At 37.3% G+C, this 20,044-nt stretch overlaps 1 protein-coding gene across 2 annotated transcripts in view; it reads right to left on the reverse strand.

Annotated features, from left to right (window-relative positions):
* The window catches only part of ZDHHC20 (zDHHC palmitoyltransferase 20), a 104,600-nt gene that overhangs the window by 28,084 nt on the left and 56,472 nt on the right, over positions 1-20,044 (reverse strand). For both annotated transcript variants that reach the window (XR_011967567.1, XM_072611710.1), the window contains exon 4: positions 3,923-4,043. Coding sequence is in view for 1 of the 2 variants with exons in the window: in XM_072611710.1 (XP_072467811.1) it covers positions 3,923-4,043 (121 nt within the window). In the remaining variant the exon portion in view is untranslated. The remainder of the gene's footprint in view (positions 1-3,922; positions 4,044-20,044) is intronic.

The following is a 20,044-nucleotide window of genomic DNA, read 5'->3' on the forward strand; positions in this document are numbered from 1 at the left end:
GGGTTACAATTATTGAAAGCCTGTTAATAGCTGAGGGTTACAGAGGTTTATTTTGTCAGAGAATTAATTACTGAATTTAGTATGGAACTTAAGAAAAGCATTATTCTTATCTTGGGCTTTCATACTGTCCTGAGTCTTATCACTTGCTGCTGCCCCAGAAGCTTATTTCTCCCCCTCCCCCCAACATTAGAATGTTAGCACTGCATACTCCTATAGCTCCTTTTGATGGCTCAAATAAACTTGCCTGTTTTAGATTTCTTTTGACTTCTGTTTGCATTTCAAAGTTCTTAATGCAGTTCTGATACTTTCATCACAAATACTTGCAAATCCTTGTAAAGGTAACTGAAATGGGAAAATCTTTACCCCATTCATTAACAGGTCCATGTGACATGCTTAAATCACATGGAAGCCCAAGTCATGAGGGGTAGGAGGAGCTTTGCTGAAAGGGTGGAACAGAACTGGGAGGAAGTTGGTCAGGTTAGTTAGAGCTGGGAAGGACACAGGCAAGCAGGCACAGCTAGGTTTGTGAGTGTTTGTGGGAAGGGTGTGTGTGTAGGGGGGGTGGGAGAGAGACAGGACTTGGGAATGGATTTGCCCCCTGCAGTGCTAATGTATATTAACTTCTTGGCTACCATGACTGATTTTGCTTTCTGCTTTTGGGATTCGGCTTTCTGGTGTCTAAATAAATGTTTTTCTTCTCCCTTCTATATGGAGAGTCTGTTATACTTTGCGACTGCTGTGAATACTGCCTTGGTGATACAGTCCTCTACTCCATTAAACATCCATTTTCCTCTCTAAGTTTATATTCAGCTTTTCAGGGTAAGTAATTTTTGGCTGTAAGCCTATGCCTTTTAGAATGTTGTATTCCAAGATTACTTCTCATTTAAATTAGAAGCTGCTAGGTCTTGTGTAACTCTAACTGTGGTTCCTCGATACCTGAATTCTTTTCTGGCTGAATGTATTTTTTTCCTTTGATTTTTAAAGCTTTGAATGATTCTGACATTTTAGGGACGTTTCCTTTTTAGACTCTTTTCAGGAGGTGATCAGTGTATTCTTTTCTATCTTTGCTTTGACATCTGGTCCTATACATGTGAAAATTTTCATTTCTAGTTTCTTGAAATGTTCAGGCTTTTAAAAAAATTTTTTTTTTTAGAAAACAGTTTCCAGGGAATCAAGTGATTCTTAAATTATCTTTCCTTGACCTGTTTTTCCAGTAAGTTGTTTCTGATATATTGAAGATATACTATCTTCAATTTTTTTCTATTCTTTTATTTTGTTCTGATATTTTTTGATGTCTCATGGAGTAACTGATTTGTTTCATTTATTCTAGCTTTTCGGGAATTGGTACCTGGGTAATGTTTACTACTTTCTGTTCTAAGCTGATTATTCACCTTCCAATTCTCTCATCCTGAGCTTTTCTCCCATGAAAAATTTCTTTTTCTTAATTTCTTCTAGATATTTATGTAGTCCTTTTTTTTGGAAATCCATTTTTTCCTTTGACTATCTGCTTGTAATTATTAGGGAGTTATTCTCTTCTCCTATGTTGAATTTCTAAATATCTATGGATCTACATTAATTCTTCATAGTGGCCATTATATTTTTCAATTTACTCTCCAGCATTAGTTCCTGAATTGCAGCTTTGTGCCAGGGCTAGGCTCCATCCCTGTATGTCCTTTTAGGTAGGTGTGGTCTCATGCTGGTTCACCAGGGTTCTTATGTGGCCCTCTGTTCAGTCCTCCTGGGATCATTGCGGTTCAGATCTCTGAATCTTCAGGGGAACTCAATGGTATCTCAGCACAGAGTGGTAGGGCTCCCAGGGATGTCTCAGTCTCAGTGCTACCATGCTTAACTGGTTGCTACTACTCCCAATTACCTTCAAAGTCTCCACTGTGTTTTATCACTGGGGGACTTCCTGGAGGACCCTCCTGTTCTTGCTACTCCTGTGTACGAAGGTCTGCAGGCTATATGTATCTCTAGACAGTCTCTGATCCTGCTGAAAGGCTATGCTTTGTTTGCCTGCACTGGCCCTGATTTTGATGGTGGCCTCCTTTCCTATTACCCATGGGCTTCCTTTTGACTTTTTGTGTAATTCTGCAGTGGATGAAGTCATTTACTGTAGTCTTTCAAGTTTTGGTGGAGTAGGTGTATGGGAAATGGGGGCTGGCTGCTCCATTTGCATAGCCATCTCAGCAAGACATCTCCTTTACTTTTTTATAGCCCTCAACGCTGATAACCATTTCCTTATGGATATGATACTTCTTCCTTCTCTGGCTTCTGCCAGACAGTACTGCCAGACAATACTCTTTTCTTCTGGTTTTCCTCTTACCTATCTATCATTTCTTCTTTCTCTTTTTCACTGGTTTATCATCTTCTTCCTACTCCCTAAGTGACAGTGTCCTCCCAGACCCTCTTCTCTTTTCTTTCTATACTCTCCTTTGGCAATCTAATCCATTCCTACATTCCTACGAGTATGACTTCCACACATCCATGAATACAGACTTAATCTGTAACCTGAACTCCAGTCCCACATCTCCAATGCTTGCTAGGTATCTCTACTTGAATATCCTGTCAGTACTTCAAACCCAAGGCATCCATAACCACATTTATCTTTCTTCCTAAATCTGACTTTCTTTAGTTCATTATTCCGCTTGACAACACCATCATCCTCCCAGTCATCAAGACTGAAAACTCAACCCACCCACTACAATCAATTGCCTCATGCCCTCTTTTCTACTCAAGCAAGCACCACCACTTTAGAGAACCCCAACACTTCTCACTTGGCCGATAACAGTATCCTCTTAATTAGTTTCCCTGCCTTCAGTCTTCTCCCTCTCCAAATCATCCTTTCACTGATGAAATCACTTCCTTGCTCAAAAAACAAATAAACAAAACCAAAACAAAGGCCCTTCAGGGGTCCCCTGCTGTTTCTGTTATGTAGCAACTGCAATACACAACCAGTAAATATCAATTCCTTATCTTGACATTTAAGGTCTTCTACAAGTTGACTCCAAGCAAACTTTCCAGGCGGTAGTATAAAATAATAAAGTTTTAAATGGACTGTTTTCATCCAAACTGACTGTTAAGTTTTCCTTCACTCTGTACTCTCTGGCCACTTCCTCAAAAGTCTTGCCATCCTAGAGAAATTTCTTTCCAGGAGCCTTGTTATCATAGCTGATGACAGCCTTTCCCAGACCACTATTTCAAGAAAGTCTTAGCCCACTATGTCATTCTACTCCATTCTCTCCAGCTATCTCTCTGCAAAGCCTTGACAACTGCCTTGTTATCCTGGAGAAACTTCTATTTTTGACTTTGGATCCCCAGCTAAGTGCTTAGCTTATCCCCAGCACTTAGCACAGTACTTGGCATATAGTAAGTGCTTAATAAATGATTCTTCATTCATTTATTCTCTGGTCTTGGTATGCTGTTGCCAGTCTCCAACCTTCAGCCTAAGCTATCCCCCAAGTCTTGAGTATACTCCGATCTCATCTACCTCTGTCTGCCTCAGTTTCTTTATCTGTAAAAGAGGGATCATAATAGCACCTACCACCCAGGGTTGTTGAGAAGAAAAACTAAGGCAATATTTATAAAGTGCTATATAAATGATAGCTATTATTAATATCAACAACAAGTTACAGATCACTGAGGTTTTCCTTTTTAATGCATATTGATAAATGGACATTTTCAATATTTTTATTTAAAAACAGATGAAAATAGTATTGGCATTGAGGGAAAGGGAAAGTAGGAAAATGGGACTGCAAGAAAAGTTACCAATGACTCATTATAAATAGATGATTAACAGAATACTGTTTGTGAACACCCCAATACTCATTTAGCCACAATATAATATATGTCAATATATCTCACTATGGAAGTGAATACAGCTGAAGAGATATTATGAAAACTAAATATCTGTTTTGCTTACATCTTGTTGAAGTCAAAGTATAGACAGGTAACTCTTTTGCTACCCTTTTCAAAATTTCTTGTTGTACTTCAGGTCTTTCTTCCTTTTCATAACGTTCCTCGTCAGATTGAGATAAAAAGAACTAAAAGAGGAGAAGAATTGTTAATTTTTCATCCTAAGATTAAATCAGCTATAAATGTAATATTAAAATATAGATACTTGCAAAAAAGACTACAAAAAAATAGAAAAAAACTGAACATGGTTATTTCAAGTATGCTTAAGTAACAACAGTTGTGAAATTTTCTTTCACAAAAACGTATTCTTGCAACACTAATATCAATGTAACAACTCAAGATTCATGACATTTCAAAAAATTTGCATACTTAAATTTATTCTTTTATAGCAACATAATATTGCACTTCTGAAAATGTGTATCATAGCTTACTCGTTCCCAAATGTTGTATTTTTTTCCAGTTTTTTTCTTATAACATTTAGAACAAATACAAATGTTTTAAAAACAGGTGCTCTCTTTAAAAATATTTTCTTGTGAAATACACCAAATACTTCACTTAAGAAATCAAACAATATGCATGAGCATTAAAATTTTCATGTGATTACTCTTTAGCAAAGATTAATTCTAATCTAAATTGATGTCAACAGTGAATATATTCATTTCCCCACAGCTATCCTTAACCACTGGACTTTATCATTTATATTCATCTTAATTAATCCTCATAGTTGTTTAAATTAGCATTTCCTCAATTATTAGTGCGAATGTAGATTTCCCCAAATATTTAGTATGCTCTTCTTTCATAGGATTATAGATTTATAAGTGAAAAGGACCTCAGAGACCATCTAGTCTAATCTCCTCAATTTAAAGAGGAGGAATCTGAGGGACTATCTAACATAAATAGAACCTAAGTGATTTGCTGTGGTTACAATGAAAGTGTCAGAGGCACTATTTGAACCTATGTCCTCTGACTTCAGAGCCTGTGTTGTTCCCACTAAAACATACTTAACTATTTGCTTATATACTTTGACCGTTTGTCCATTTGAGACAGGGTACTTTTCTTTAAGACTTACTTCTGTTTCATGTAAATTCTGGAGTCTTTTATCCATTACAGTCAGCATGAATCCTTCCCCTACTCTGTTGCTTTTATTTTAGTTTTGATATTTGCTGTATAAGTCTTATTTTTAAGATAACTAAACACATCAACCTTGTTAAGATAATTTTTTTTTAATGCTTCAGTTACACAAATTTATTTCTCCACATTTTGGTTAAGTGTGCTTCTGGTTTTTTCCCCCAACTGTTTCATTTACTGATTTAACATTTAAGCAATTAATTAATGGAACTTTTGATTGTATGAATTTAATTTTCTTCTATATTACTGCATAATTTTCCCAATAACATTTATTAAACAATGACTATTTTCCTCACTATTCAGTTTTACCAGTTGTATTATACATTTTTTATATAAGATTAAAGATTATAGGTTTGGAGCTGGAAGAGACCTCAAAGGTTATTTAGTTGTATTAGTACCTATTTTAGTCTTTGGTCTTATCTGTTGATCTGTCTCACTGGTATAAGATACCTCAAAGTATTAAAGAAAAGACCGTAAGTGAATGCTAACCTATGCATCATTCCTGTAGCATGTTTTAGAGTCTAGAGTCTAGTTCAAGAGATGTTAAGACCTAAATCAATCACTTAAAACATTAAAAATCTGTGGCACCTCTGTTCTTTATATAAGCCTATAATCACATATGTAGGGGAACATGAATCTCTAGGAGCAGGCCCCAAATCATCTATGGGTTGAGCCAGAGTCTCTTCCATTTTCCCTTCCACCAGTCTTTTGACTCTTCAACTTATTACAATATTTAAAAAACGCAACTGAAGATCTGGAAACACAGATTAACAGATAGCATGCTTTGCTTCCTCATCGCTTACCACTGTGGAACCCCACAAAAACAAAGGAACATCACAAATCATAGATGGAACCCTTCTAGTACAAAAAGAGGAAATCTGCAAAGCCTTCTAGGGAGGTGCCACATCACTACCCCAAAAATTTGTGCAAACATGGATAGCTACAGCATTCCACATGTCTGAGGCCTCAGTTTGTTTTAGAAAATCTCCTTTAATAATTTGTATTTGGATATATAAGGCTTGTGTGTGGATTGTTACCTTTTCCCTTTCCTAGGATACATACTGAATTACCACATTTAGCATATATTTGGAGAGGCCCTTACCACCAAATGGGAATTTGAAATGGAAAGGAGAAACTGATCAAATTTTCATTTTTAATATTCTAGAAATTCAGAGAGCCTCTGGAATGTTGTAGTGGGTGGCCCTCATTTACTAAGGACCACATAGGAAGTAAACGGCAAAACCAAGACTAGGGCATTTGGATCTGTTTCTAAATTCTCTATTCTGTCACAGTGCGACACAATCTCCTTTCCTTTATCCCTCCTTCCCTCTCTCTCTTTCTCTAGAGAACTAGCCTCAAAAAAAAAAAAAAAAAAAGGAAAAAAGAGAACTAGCCTCAGAATTAGGAAGACATGGGGACACTCCAGTGCCTCAAGTAAAACTCTGAGACTAAATTTATATATAAAGAGCTAAAATGCCTTAATGTTGGGAATTTCCAAAGGCACAAGCTAAAATACACAAAGAAACATATATATATGGATATTTTATCACAGAAATAAGAAGCTTTTAGAAATGTTGCTTTTGAATATATATGTAAAGCCTAGAAGGGGAAGTTCTGTCCCCTTTCAACCTCTGCTTCCTCCATACACTGTTTTTTAAGAATCTTGACTGCTCTTTCTCCATATATATTTCACTGTTGCTTCATTTGGTTCTATATGTTATCCTACTAGTATTTCCATCAATGCTGTACCATATCTAATAAATTAATTTAGAAGGGAGTACTGTCATCTTTACCCTATGTAGTTTAATTGAGAATAAGGCATAGCTCTCATTTATTCAATAATTACTTTTGCTATTAGTGTTCTGTAACTCCATTTATGTAGTTCTCATATAGGTCTACATTCCTTCAATGAAGTCTAACTCTGATGCCTATACAGGGTGACCCTAGATACTCAAAGACTATGCTAGAATACAAACTAAGAAAGAACCTAACTTAGAGGCTCTCTGAGCTAGATAACAATACTATCTTCTTAGGACTGGTCCAGCTGAGTTCCTCCTCTCCAGAAGGCTGGGCCACAAGGATGATAACATTTTTTGGCCACTGAAACTCATGAAGAACTACATGGAAGGGTCACAACATTAGGTGGGGAAAGTACCCACACACTAGTGTAATCAACTTCAAAAGTATTATGAAGTGTTCTACATTATATTTTTAACAAAATATTCAATTCTTTGGTCACTTAAAATATATTTATTCACTTTATCTTTCAGCTGTTTATATCTAGTGTGCAGAAATACAATTTCTGTATATTTATCTTTAACCTGAAAGTTTAATAAATTCAGTACTTGTATTAGAATTTCTCTACCTCAAAAGTACTCCTCTGATACCTCAAGACATAAAAGTGACCTTGACTCATAAAGCCTATGTCAGAGCAGAGGCTGTCGGGGTCTACTAAAATGAAAAGACTGTTCAAGCCTGGTGAGCACAGAGTGCTATCTCTGGCATCTAGCCTTTTTCAGGCCATAAGTCAGGAGGAAGCTTGGCAAAGCTCTTTGGTATGTCAGCACTAAGTAGGTTGAAGAATGCCACCAGTATCCATATGGTCAACTACTGCGGCATCCATCTTGCCATCTGTCCTGGAATGAACTTTTAAGCCTGAAGTTTCTTAGCTACTACTACTAGGTTTTCTCTGTCTTGGGCTTTCAGTTCTTTGATAACATCTTGATGTTAACCTGGCCCAGATTCTGGTTTACACTTGCTCACGTTACCTTACCTCCAGATTTGAACTCCAATCAAGGACAAGAAGGACCACTTGCCATGCTAGATAGTCCCCAGCAGGGGACTCCAAAGTCCATGGTACTGAAGGGAACATTTTCCTCAGATCTCTGCTAAGCTGACAATGCTGTAAAACACTTTTGCATAATTTCTGAAGGCAGGATAATCAAACTCTGGTCTCAAATAGATAGCATCTGGAAAACTAAACACTTTCAGACAGTTCATGGTGGAGAATTCACACAGGACCCCTAGCTCCTGGTAAATTGTTAAAGTTCTCTGACCTTGGGAAGCCCTGTGGAGAGGGGCAACCTGGCCTTGTAGTATCCCAATGAGGAGAACAGGCACCCCTGCCACTCTAAAACGAGCTCCATATTTTGTCTTTCAATGACAATATCTTTTAAAATATTTTGACAGTTTTTTCTCTCACTCTAGTAACAGTTAAGAGAAAAAAAAAATCAGTTCAGCAAAAGTAACTGACACATCTATATAATGTGACAGTATATGCAATATTTCACAACTGTAATCCCCAACTTTTGCACTGAAAGGGAGAGACCCTTAATTCACTGATAATAGCTTTATAAGATGTAGCCCTTGTAGATTTTTCATATTCTCTTTAGAGTAGATTTATATACTCCAGCAGGCATAAAAGATGGGAGACAAAAAACATCAGCTCCTCCTGAAACTTGCTGGTTTTGTGCATCTTTCATACTTGAAGAAGACCAATGATATCACAATGTTGGAGTCAAGGTACAGGGTGTTAGACTATGGCTGATCAGTCTAATCTGAGCCTTCTGAGCTACAAGAGGTTGGGCACAAATAGTCTATTTGAACATTTGGGATGGAGATGTCTCTAGATTTGCACATTTCATAAAACCTTTGTGCTACTGTGATTCTGCTTTGCTCATAAGGCACAACGCTGCCTTGTGGGAAAGCCACTGTGGGTGGAGAGGACATCAGTGTCTAGTACCTTATCTTGCCAGGTTATCTTCAGAATCTTCTTAAGACAATTCAAGTGGAAGCAGTTTGATTTCATGGGAAGCCTTTTCAAGCATGGCCCTGGTATACTGTTGAGGTTTCACAGGCATACAACAATGTGGTCAGCACAACGGCTCTGTAGACCATCTAATAACTCTTTTTTTCTCACACTCCTTTGGAGCCTCTCAAACACTGAACTAGCTCTGACAATGTGTGTGCACCTCATCATCAATGTGTACACCCCTGGAAAGTATACTGCCAAGGTAAGTGAACTTATCCACAGTATTCAAAACTTCTCCATTTGCATGTCATGCTGGGTGGTAGAGAACCTGTGTTTTCTTGGTGTTGACTATTAGGCCAAAATTAGCACAAACAGCAGAGAATCAATCCATACTGTTACATCACAGTTCAGGGGCTGCACTGAATGCAAAAATCATCTGGGAATAAAAAAAATCATGCACCAACTCTCCCTTCGCTTTAGACTTTAGACTCCCTTGGCTTGTAGACTTTTCAAGTTCAATAATTTACCATCAACATGGTAGGTAACCTTAATATCATTTTTACCCTCACTGAAGGCATCTAACAACACTACTAAAAACACCATGCTAAAAAGCATGGGAGCAAGAACACAGCCCTGCTTCAGTCCACTGAAGAATGGGAAAGTTTGAAAGCACTGTCCATTATTCAGAATCCAGGGATGCATGCCATCCTGCAACTGGTCTACAACATTGATGAACTTCTCTGGGCAACCAAACTTAATTTTCCACAAGCCCATGCCTGACAGTATCAAAGGTCTTGGTCAGATAGATGAATGTTGTATACACAGCTGTTTTGCTTTTGACATTTCTCCTGGAGTTTTGAAGTAGCAAATACCATACTGACCATTCCTCAGTTCTTTCTGAAGCCATGCTGGCTTTCAGGCAGATACAATCTTCCAGCAGATTAATCAGCAGATTAAGGACTCTGACAAGAATCTTGCTTAAATTAGGATATGATGAGATAACTCCTACTTTGGTAGATCAATTTTTGAAGGCCTGGTCATATCCATCTAGGGTGAATTAGTTCATGTGGAAATGGCTATAAACTTATCTCTGTCTCCACAACATCTCTTGCATGTGCTCTTCTTTTCACTACACTACACTACTACTCCTCTGGTTGAGGCCTTTGTCATCTGTTACAAAAGCTTTCTAATTAGTTTCATTGCTTCGAAGCTCTCCCTATTCTAATTTATCCTCTTTACAGCTGCCAGAGTGATTTTTCCCAAAGCACAGATCTGACCACATCACATCATCCCTGATACCAAATACACTGCAGCAGCTCCCTCTTTCCTATAGGACCAAACAAATTTTCAGTTTGGCATTTAAAGATCTTCACAACCTGGCCCCACCCTAACGATCACTCCTGTAAAGCCAATCATGGCAGCACACCTGAGGACTGCTGCTGTGAATGATTTTAGGGATCTAATTGCTTAGTGTAATGAACTTCATTTATTCAGCAATATTCAGCAATAATTGTTCAATAAAGTAAAGTATAACATTCATAACAACATCCTTAAGCAAAACATATCATCTAATACATATATGCATCTCTTAACACTCAGTATGCCAGATGGCACATAACATATATCATTGCATTCCGAAAGTCAGGAGGTCCCAGGCTAGGGTCTTCCCTAGCATGATACATCCCTAAGGGGTAGCAGAAAATACCACACCATCCACCCCAGTGTCACTGTAAGAATGTTCTTTTTAATCAATACACAATGTCCAAGTAAAGTCCTCTCTTATCTCAACTCCAGGCTGACTTCCAAACCCCATAGCTCCTCCTCTATGGGCCAACCACTCCCAGGTCATCTGGGTTCACAAGCAGACAGCTCTCTGCTCCTGCTCCTTGACCTAGATCACAGGGACTGTTCCACTCCAAACCCTTCCTGCTTCTGCGGATAGCAGGTTCCAGGGGCTCCTGCCCACAACTTCTGTTTCTAGGGAAACAAAGCTTACCAGGGCTATAACAATATTTATACACATTACCAACATTATCATCTCAATTCACTCATAAAGAGCAACAGCCAGGGCTTCTGTCTGAAGAATTAACACAGATCAACAGAGTGCCAACATCACAAACATTCTTTGTTAGGCCTCCCCACAAGGAAGTTCTCCTAGCCAGCTCACAGTCACTTCTCTTTCAACTCTGCTTCTGACTGCTCTCTCTACAATATATATACTGTTTCTAATCAAAGACTTGATTGATTCAATCAAAGGCAAGACTCAATCAAAGGCACTTGGATGGCTAAAACTCAAACAGCAAAAAGATCCTACTTTGCCTGCCATTACAACTCCTTATTAAATATTACCTACTCAAGTTATTCTGGCTTTCGTACCATTCCTCACTTTCTGCATATCATTAGTGCTAAAGCTGCATCTGTATCAGCTGTTCCCCGATACCTTAAATGTTCTGACTCCTCACTTTCACCTCTTGGAATCCTTGGCTTTCTTTCAGGCTCAGTTCCAAAGCTTCTTTTCTGCACTGTTGTCCCTTATCATTTCACAAAAGGTAACCCAAAGTTTTCTTGTATCAGCTTTGTATATACCAATATATGTGCACACTGTCTCTTGTAGAATAGAAGCTCCTCAACAAGGAAAGTTTCATTTTTGCCTTTGTATCCTCAGTATTTACCATGGTGGTGCTTAATAAATTTTTATTCACTAATTTGTAAATATACACATACTGAGTGTTGCCTTTGGTCATCTTCAAACTAGTAAAGGCCCTCCCACACTCTTTTAGCCCATTCACAGCGAGCAGGCTGTACATCATCAGAGAGTTTTGCATTCTTGAAGGGATTTGTGTTCAACCCACACCTGACATACATGAATAGAAGCCACTTCACATCCTGATGTAAGGGCCTACCTCTTTCTGATCCCTGGGATCCCACTGGCCTGAGGTACTTAATAGAGGTCCTGTAGCTGGGATGGAATCAGGGACTTCAGAAAAGTGTTACAAGAATTACAAAGTGTTTTCTTTATAACATTACCATTTATAATATATTATCATCCATATTTCACAGGTAAAGAAACAAACTCACAGACGATAGATGACTTATCAACATGTGGGTTCAGGTTGTGTTCAAGAAGCAAGAGAAACCAAAGACTCATGGATTACTCAAAAGCTCCATTCTTGTATATCAGGAATAGTTTGCTTTCTCAAGAAAATTGGAAGACAATGGACGTGGTAAGCACCAAATGATATCACCACAAAAAAAGAGAGAAAGAAACTGAATAATGGAAAGGAAATGAGTAGTTACAGCTATCATTTCAGAATCAGCTATCTACAGAATATCAATTGATAAGAACACAGGGCAAACTAGACCAAAAAAACCCCTATCAAATTAAAGGGGGTGGGGGTGGGGGGGAGGAAGATGAGAAGACACTGTGTGCAGTTAAAGCAGCTTCAATCTATTCTGTTTAAATAAGCTATCAATTCTGAAGAATGGAAGATGGATGGAAGACTTCTATCATTATTTGATAGAGAAACTTAACTATGCAAAACAGTTACAGGCCAAAGCAGAAGATCTTATGCAGCAAATTTAAGTCTTCTAAACAAATGCAGAGATGGGATGACAATGGAAGGCAGCGCTGGTTGGCACCAAAAAGGAAATAAAGGTTATTGAGAAATTAAGACTACAAAGAGTTTGGCATGAGATACAACCCAAACCAGAAAATACTAAGAGCATTTGTAGGCAAAAACCAGGATTAGAGCAGCTATAAAATGGAAAAGGAAAAGATCACCCAACATTTCTATAGTTATTTGTTCTCATTAGCAAAAACAGGTATCATATCTGCAGATTTTACCATCTCAGTACTCAACGTATTCATTATAGTAAGAACTAACAATTAGAAACTTCTAGAAGTGATGAAACACAAATAAGAGAAGTCAGTACTGAAGGATACACAATTTTAACTGATTTTCAAAGTATCTAAAAAAAAAAAACATGGGGGGCCCACAAAAGAATGGAAAAAATTGAAGATTATACTTCTTTTTATACCCAAAAGGTGACCAAAACAACATCAATAATAAGCAATCTACATGTTCATTTTCAAATCTTTAAAAAATCTTTATGATAACAGTTTATATGCACGGAGAAGTCACTTTTGGTGAACATTCTTTTAAAATTTTATTTATCTGTTTAAGTTTTCAACATTCATTTTCACAGCATTTTGAGTTTCAAATTTTCTCCTCACGTCTCCCCTTCCCCCACCCCAAAATGCCTTGCATTCTGATTGCCCCTTCCACCAATGTGCCCTCCTTTCTAACACCCCTCCCTTCCCTTGTCCCCATCTTTTCATCCTGTAGGGCAAGATAAATTTCTACATCCTATTACCTGTATTTCTTATTTCCTAGTTGTGCGCAAAAACAATTCTCAACATTTGTTCCTAAAAGTTTCAACTTCTCCTTCCTCCCTCCCCACCCATCCCCACTGAGAAGGCAAGCAATTCAATATAGGCTACATATGTGGAGTTTTGCAAATGACTTCCATAACAGTCATGTTGTGTAAGACTAACTATATTTCCCTCCATCCTATCCTTCCCCCCATTTCTTCTAGTCTCTCTTTTGACCTTGTCCCTCTCCAAGTGTTCATTCTAATTGCTCCCTCCCTTCCAACATCCCCCCCACCCTGATTATCCCTTTCTCCCCTACTTTCCTGTAGTAAGATAGATTTTCATACCAAATTGAATGTGCATTTTATTCCTTCCTTGAGCCAACTGTGGTGAGAGTAAGCTTCATTTTCCCTCTCATTTCCCCCCTTTTCCCCTATACTGGAAAAGCTTTTTCTTGCCTCTTCTATGAGAGATAATTTTATTTGCCTCATTCCATTTCTCCCTTTCTCTTTTCAACATATTCCTCTCTCACCCTTTAATTTTATTTTTTTAGATATGATCCCTTCCTATTCAACTCACCTTATGCGCTCTCTCTCTGTCTCTCTTTCTGTATGTGTGTGTGTGTGTGTGTGTGTGTGTGTGTGTGTGTGTGTATAATCCCACCAACTACCTAAATACTGAGAAACGTTACAAATATTATCTTTCCATGCAGGAATGTAAACAGTTCAACTTTAGTAAGTCCCTTGTGATTTCTCTTTCCTGTTTACCTTTTCATGCTTCTCTTGATTCTTGTGTTTGAAAGTCATATTTTCTTTTCAGCTCTGCTCTTTTCATCAAGAATGCTTGAAAGTCCTCTATTTCACTGAATGACCATTTTTTCCCCTGAAGTATTATACTCAGTTTTGCTGGGTAGGCGAGTCTTGGTTTTAATCCCAGTTGCTTTGACTTCTGGAATATCACATTCAAAGCCCTTCGATCCCTTAATGTAGAAGCTGCTAGAGCTTGTGTTATCCTGATTGTATTTCCACAATACTCGAGCTGTTTCTTTCTAGATGCTTGCAATATTTTCTCCTTAATCTGGGAACTCTGGAATTTGGCTACTTCCTAGGAGTTTCTCTTTTTGGATCTCTTTCAGGAGGTGATTGGTGGATTCTTTCAATATTTATTATGCCCTCTGGTTCTAGAATATCAGGGCAGTTTTCCTTGACAATTTCATGAAAGTTGATGTCTAGGCTGGTGAACTATGGTTCTACATCAGACCATCTTTAGTATTATGTCTTTGTTGGAAGAAGCAGAGAAATAAGGTTCTTAAGTTATTGTTTTGCTGATTTCAAGATAATATTTGACTTGGTAGGAAAAAATTCAATCTTAAAGGATCTTCTCAATTAAGGTAAAATGTGACCATAGGAAGAATACTGTTGAATAATCAATTGAGAACTGTGGGAGACATTCTCAAGTACAGTGTTTAAAAGTGTCATGAAGGACACTTCTGTACAGAGTGTGGGGTTGGGACAGTTTGTCAAATGCTATTTGCAGGCAACCCTGTACCAATTAAGTCCAGAATACCAGAAAGGGGAAGAGTTCATGACCAAACAAGAGACAGAAAGGATCACTGAAGGTAAAATGGACAACTCTTAATTACATAAAATTTAAGGTTTTTTTTAGCAAACAAAACCAATGAAAATAAGATTCAAGGAGAAAGTTAAATTTTTTACAAATTTTTTTACAAAATGTTTTACAAAAAGTTTCTCTAATAAAGTTTTTCATATCAAATACATATAAAGGAACTGATTCAAATTTCAACTAATAAGGGGCACACCCCAACTGATAAATGGTAAAAAGATATGAACAGGCAATTTTCAAAGGAAGAAATCCAAGTTATAAACAACCAGGTAAAAAGCACACCCCAAAACTATTTTTTGTCCTCACATGACTTCCAAACTCCCTACTCTTTAATTCTTTTCCAGGCCCTGCCCTGGCTTACTTTTCCTCCCTTCCTCATCCTGACCCTTTGGGGAGCCAGTTCAATTCTATATTGTCCTCTTCTTGCAAATCCTTTGCCTTTTTATCCTACTAAACATCTTGCTAGGCCAAGTCACAGGCCTGGATTACTCCTACCATTAGCTGACTTTGCTCTTATACACAATGAAACTGGAGAAAAATCACCAAATTGTGATAAGATCCATAACAAACAAATTAGGTATTTTCATCTGGGCCCTCTCTCCTGCTAGGCAATCCTTCTATCCCACTCACTATGCAAATTAAGGCAATTCTCAAACTCCACCTCACACCCATCAAATTAGCAAAGATGAAAACAAAGTAAGACAATTGTTGGAGGGGCTTTAGAAAAACAGGGCCACTAACTGATCTGTGAATTAATCCAGGCATTCTAGAAAGCAATTTAGAACTATGCCCCCAAAATTACTAAACTGTACATACCCTTCAACTCAGCAAAAGCACTTCTAGGCCTACTATATCCCAAGGATCAAAGATAGAGGAAAAGGACCTATATGTACAAAGATTTTTGAACAGCTCTTTTTTATAAGGGTACAGAACTAAAAACTAAGGGGATGCCTATCTACGGCAAAAAGGTTAAACAAATTATGAAATAGGTTATGTCACAGAATACTATAGCGTTCCCAAAAAAACATGACAAATGCAATAGTTTCAGAGAAGTCTACAAATTCTTCTATCAACTGATTCAGAGTAAAGTGAACAGAATAAAAAAAATGATTCAACACCACTGTAAAGACAACTTTAAAAGACAAAAAATCTGATCAACTCAATGACCAACCATGATAAAATATGCTACCCACATCCTTGAGAAAGGGGAGATTAAAATTTTAGAATAAGATGTATATATTTGAACAATGCCAATGTAAGAATCTGTTTTGCTTTCCTTTTTCTTTTTTTCTCATTTGGGGGGTAGGGGGTAGGAGAAAGGAAAAAAACAGTTAAGAATAAGATTAACCAAAAAAGGATGACTGAAGCATTAAAAAAAAAATGCATAGAGATCAGAAGGAAGTTTATAAGGAGTCAAGGACAAGATGGACAGCTTTAAAAGTTATATGTTAAATTCATTACATACTTAAAAAGCCAACTGTACATTACAAAAATTTGCAGTTTCATGTATAAGCCTTTTCTTACTGTTCTACTATGATGCCCATTTTATTTGATGTTTGTAAAAGTCAGGATAAACTTACCCCACCCCCACGCACCCCCACCAAAAAGATCACTGAAACTCTCTTTTAAGGCCTGTAGTAATAAGGAACACAATAATAGTAAGAGGTCTAATTCCAAAGCAGACTATTTTGCTTCTGGATAACTATTAACTGCTAGGAAAATTTCCCTTATACCTAAAATGCCTTTCTCCAATTTCTATCCACATAAAAAATTGTAACTTAATTTAAAAATTTTAAATGCCTTAGTGACATTTTTTTACATTATTACTTCCTAATAATGTCTCTCCTACCCTCCCTCCCCCAAAACAAAAAAATGTATAACCAAAATAGTAAAGTAAAACAAGTCAACAAAATAACTGTATCTGGCAGTATATGTCTCACACAGCACTTGGAATCCATTACCTCTCTTTGAAATGAAGGAAATAGTTTTCATTATCACTTTTATGTTTTAGTTACTGCACTGACTTTAGTTTTGATATCTTTTAGTGTGTTTCCTTTATATTACAGAGGTCCTGATATTTGTTTTGTTGGTTCTGCTTATACTGATCTGTGTTAGTCCATGCCTTCCTGCGTTTCCCTAAATTCTTGATATTAATATCTTTTCACAGAGGAATATTCCATTCCATTTATTCATATACCATTATTTATTTAACTATTCATCAACTGATGAGTATACACTCTGAAATTTTTTGGAACTACAAAAAGTGATACTATAAATATTATTTTTTAAAATGGGACCATTCCTTCTGTTTCTAATTTCCTTATATATATATATATATATCCAGTAGTAGCATCACTGAGTATCTTCCATTCTTGTTCCTAATTCTGGCATTCCTAATTCTGAATGGAGCGAAGTGCAAAAAGTCTATACCTTCTTCTATACGGCAAACTTTCAAACGCTTGAACACACTTATCTAGTATCCCCTCCAAGTATTCTTTTCTCCGGGATAAACATTTCTAAAACCTTCAATCAATGCTTATATGACATGGTCTCTAGTTCCTTCACCATCCTAGATACCTTCCTGAAATGACTTATCAATAGCCTTCGTAGAATGTGAAGCCTAGAATTCAACACAATAGTCCACGTCTACTTTGGCCAGGACAGGATACTATAGGACCACCATCTCCTATGTTTTTAAACTATGACCCACTTACAGCAGACTAACATTCTACTGGCTTTTTGGGCTGCCATGTTACCCTGTTGACTCACACTGAGCTACCAGTCCCCAGATCTTTTTCACAAAGACTAGTACACACCTTTCTCCCTTGCCACTTGTACTTATGAAATTCAGTTGTTGGGTCCAAGTGTAGGACATATCTTTATTAAACTTAATTTTAACAGAATCAGTCCATCATTCTAGCTAGCCTGTTACAACTTCTTACATTTAACTATTTCTCCCAGTTTTGTTATCATACAAGCATGCTATCTGTGCCCTCATCTAGGTCACTGTTATAATAGTATAGGTTCAAGGGAAAAACTTTGGAATAGTCTACCAGGGATCTCCTGCCAAAGTAGTAGTAATGACTACTCTTGGGGCACTCACATTTCTCCAACTTGTCTACCAAGATAACATGGAGAAAGTCTAGGTAAAGTACATCTATAGCATTTCTAATCCACCAGTTTAGTAACCCTATTAAAAAAAGAAATGAAGTGAGCCTGGCATTTGAATATTTTTGATGAAGCCAAGCTGACTCTTGACAATTGCTACTATCATTTCTAGATGTTTATAAACCATCTCTTTAATATTTTCTAGAATTTTGCTGGGAACTGAAATCGAACTAACTGGCCTATAGTTTACACAATCTCCCTCTCTCTTCTTCATAAGTTAATACATTTATTTTTTCTTGTTCTCTTTTTTTATCAATTGATATATTTATTCTTATACCTTCCTGAAGCATAATATCCACCATCTTTCAAAGATTACTAACAATGGCTGGGCAATTACATCTGCTACTACTTTCAATAACCTGTGGCGTAGTTCCTCCAAAACAAGTGTCTTGAATTCACCCAGGGCAATTTGCTGTTCTCTTAATTAGCCTGGGTTTCAACTTCCTATGATCAATTTTTCTTTCCTTTTTAGTTTGAAAATTATTCTCTCTGGCAGAAGGAAAAAAGACAGAGGGAGAACGAGCCGAGGCAAGTCTGTCTTTTCTCCATCATCCATTATCACTGTCCCTTCTACCCCAGGCAGAGCCAGAGAGTCTAAATTTGGCCTTAGTGGGCATGTTCCATAAACTTTGGGCAAATCACGTCATTTTTTGGAGCTTCAATTTCCTCACTTGAGGTAGCGTGATTTGAAAGGAAAGGTTCAAGGACACTCCAAGGACAGACATACAGGAGAAGGTTGTTTGGAACAAATTCAAGGACGGACTCAAACATTCAAGTAAAGGTGGCAAAGATTCATTCTAACACCAATATAGCAGGTAGAGCTCCTTCAGGAACTTGTATTCCTTAAGGAATTTGCAACTTAACAGGAATGATGCCAAAGCTTATATAGGAAAAGTAGTGGATTATCTGACAGGTATGCTAATTAGGTGATAACCTACAACCTTGGTCACAGACATCATTTACCACTGGAAACTAGGGAAGGGGGTTTCTCAGGGGTATATTTTTGGTTTATTATGTCTGTAGTAAGATAGCTTTGAGAATTGGCATGTATAATTTGACCTCTGGATTGAATAGGATAACTTTGGGAATGAATACATGATAATTCTGTGGTTACAAGACAGTCCTGTTTTTACAAGAGAATTTCTTCAGCGGTCACCTTGTTCTTGTGATGGGGAAAGATAATTTACTTTGCTGAAGACCCACTTATGAGCAATTGTGCGAAAAGGTAGTTTGTCTCACTGGGGCCCACTCATGAGCTATTATTAAGCATAATGTCCTTGGGCTGGGGAGAAAACTGTCAGGGGCAGCGTTTTGAAGCTAGGGAGAAACATGATCTTGGGATCCAAGCACAAGCACTCAACTACCCCATCAGTAGGACTAAGATCCTTTCAATGCTCTAAATTTATGATTCTATTATCTTCCTATTTTTCTCCCAATATGGCTTTATAAAGATTTTATTTTTATCCTTAGCATTCATCACCACTCTTAGCTTGTTCTGAGCTTTAAAGTTCTCAATGCTGTTTTTCACAGGATTATACCACAAATTTTTATGCATTATCTTACTTGCCTTTGTTTCCACCTTCTATAAATGCTTTATAAAAATTTAAACTGGTCAATGAGAGCCCTATGCATGCATGATTCCATTCAGACAACTCCTCTTTTTCTTTCTCACTAACATAGTTTCTTTTTTGTGTTATCAAACCTTCATTCCTGGGAGATTCCCATCTACCTCTAGCATTCTGAGTCATGAGAACCTCATCCTTTCTTTGAACATGTTTGAAATCTTTTCTCTCAAAATAAGGGAAGAAGCATAAAGCTCTTTCTCTTGGACCAAGACAAAAAATAGTGGGTGTAAAGTAGATCGTAATATATTATCAATATTGACCTGTGCATGAGAAATAGCAATAAAATACAGTGTTCAATGAAAAGGAGTAGGTTCACTCACATAGAGAACATGTGAAAGACAACTGAAAAACTCCATATGAATACATTGGAGATCTAAAAACAGCTGTAGGAAAGGTCTCCAGCAGGTAGTACAGATTCTATATTAGATTTAAGGAAAGACCCATAAAGTGGGGAGGGGTTGT

The sequence above is a fragment of the Notamacropus eugenii genome, chromosome 5, assembly GCF_028372415.1.
Source record: "Notamacropus eugenii isolate mMacEug1 chromosome 5, mMacEug1.pri_v2, whole genome shotgun sequence".
In the NCBI taxonomy this organism is placed as follows: Eukaryota; Metazoa; Chordata; class Mammalia; order Diprotodontia; family Macropodidae; genus Notamacropus; species Notamacropus eugenii.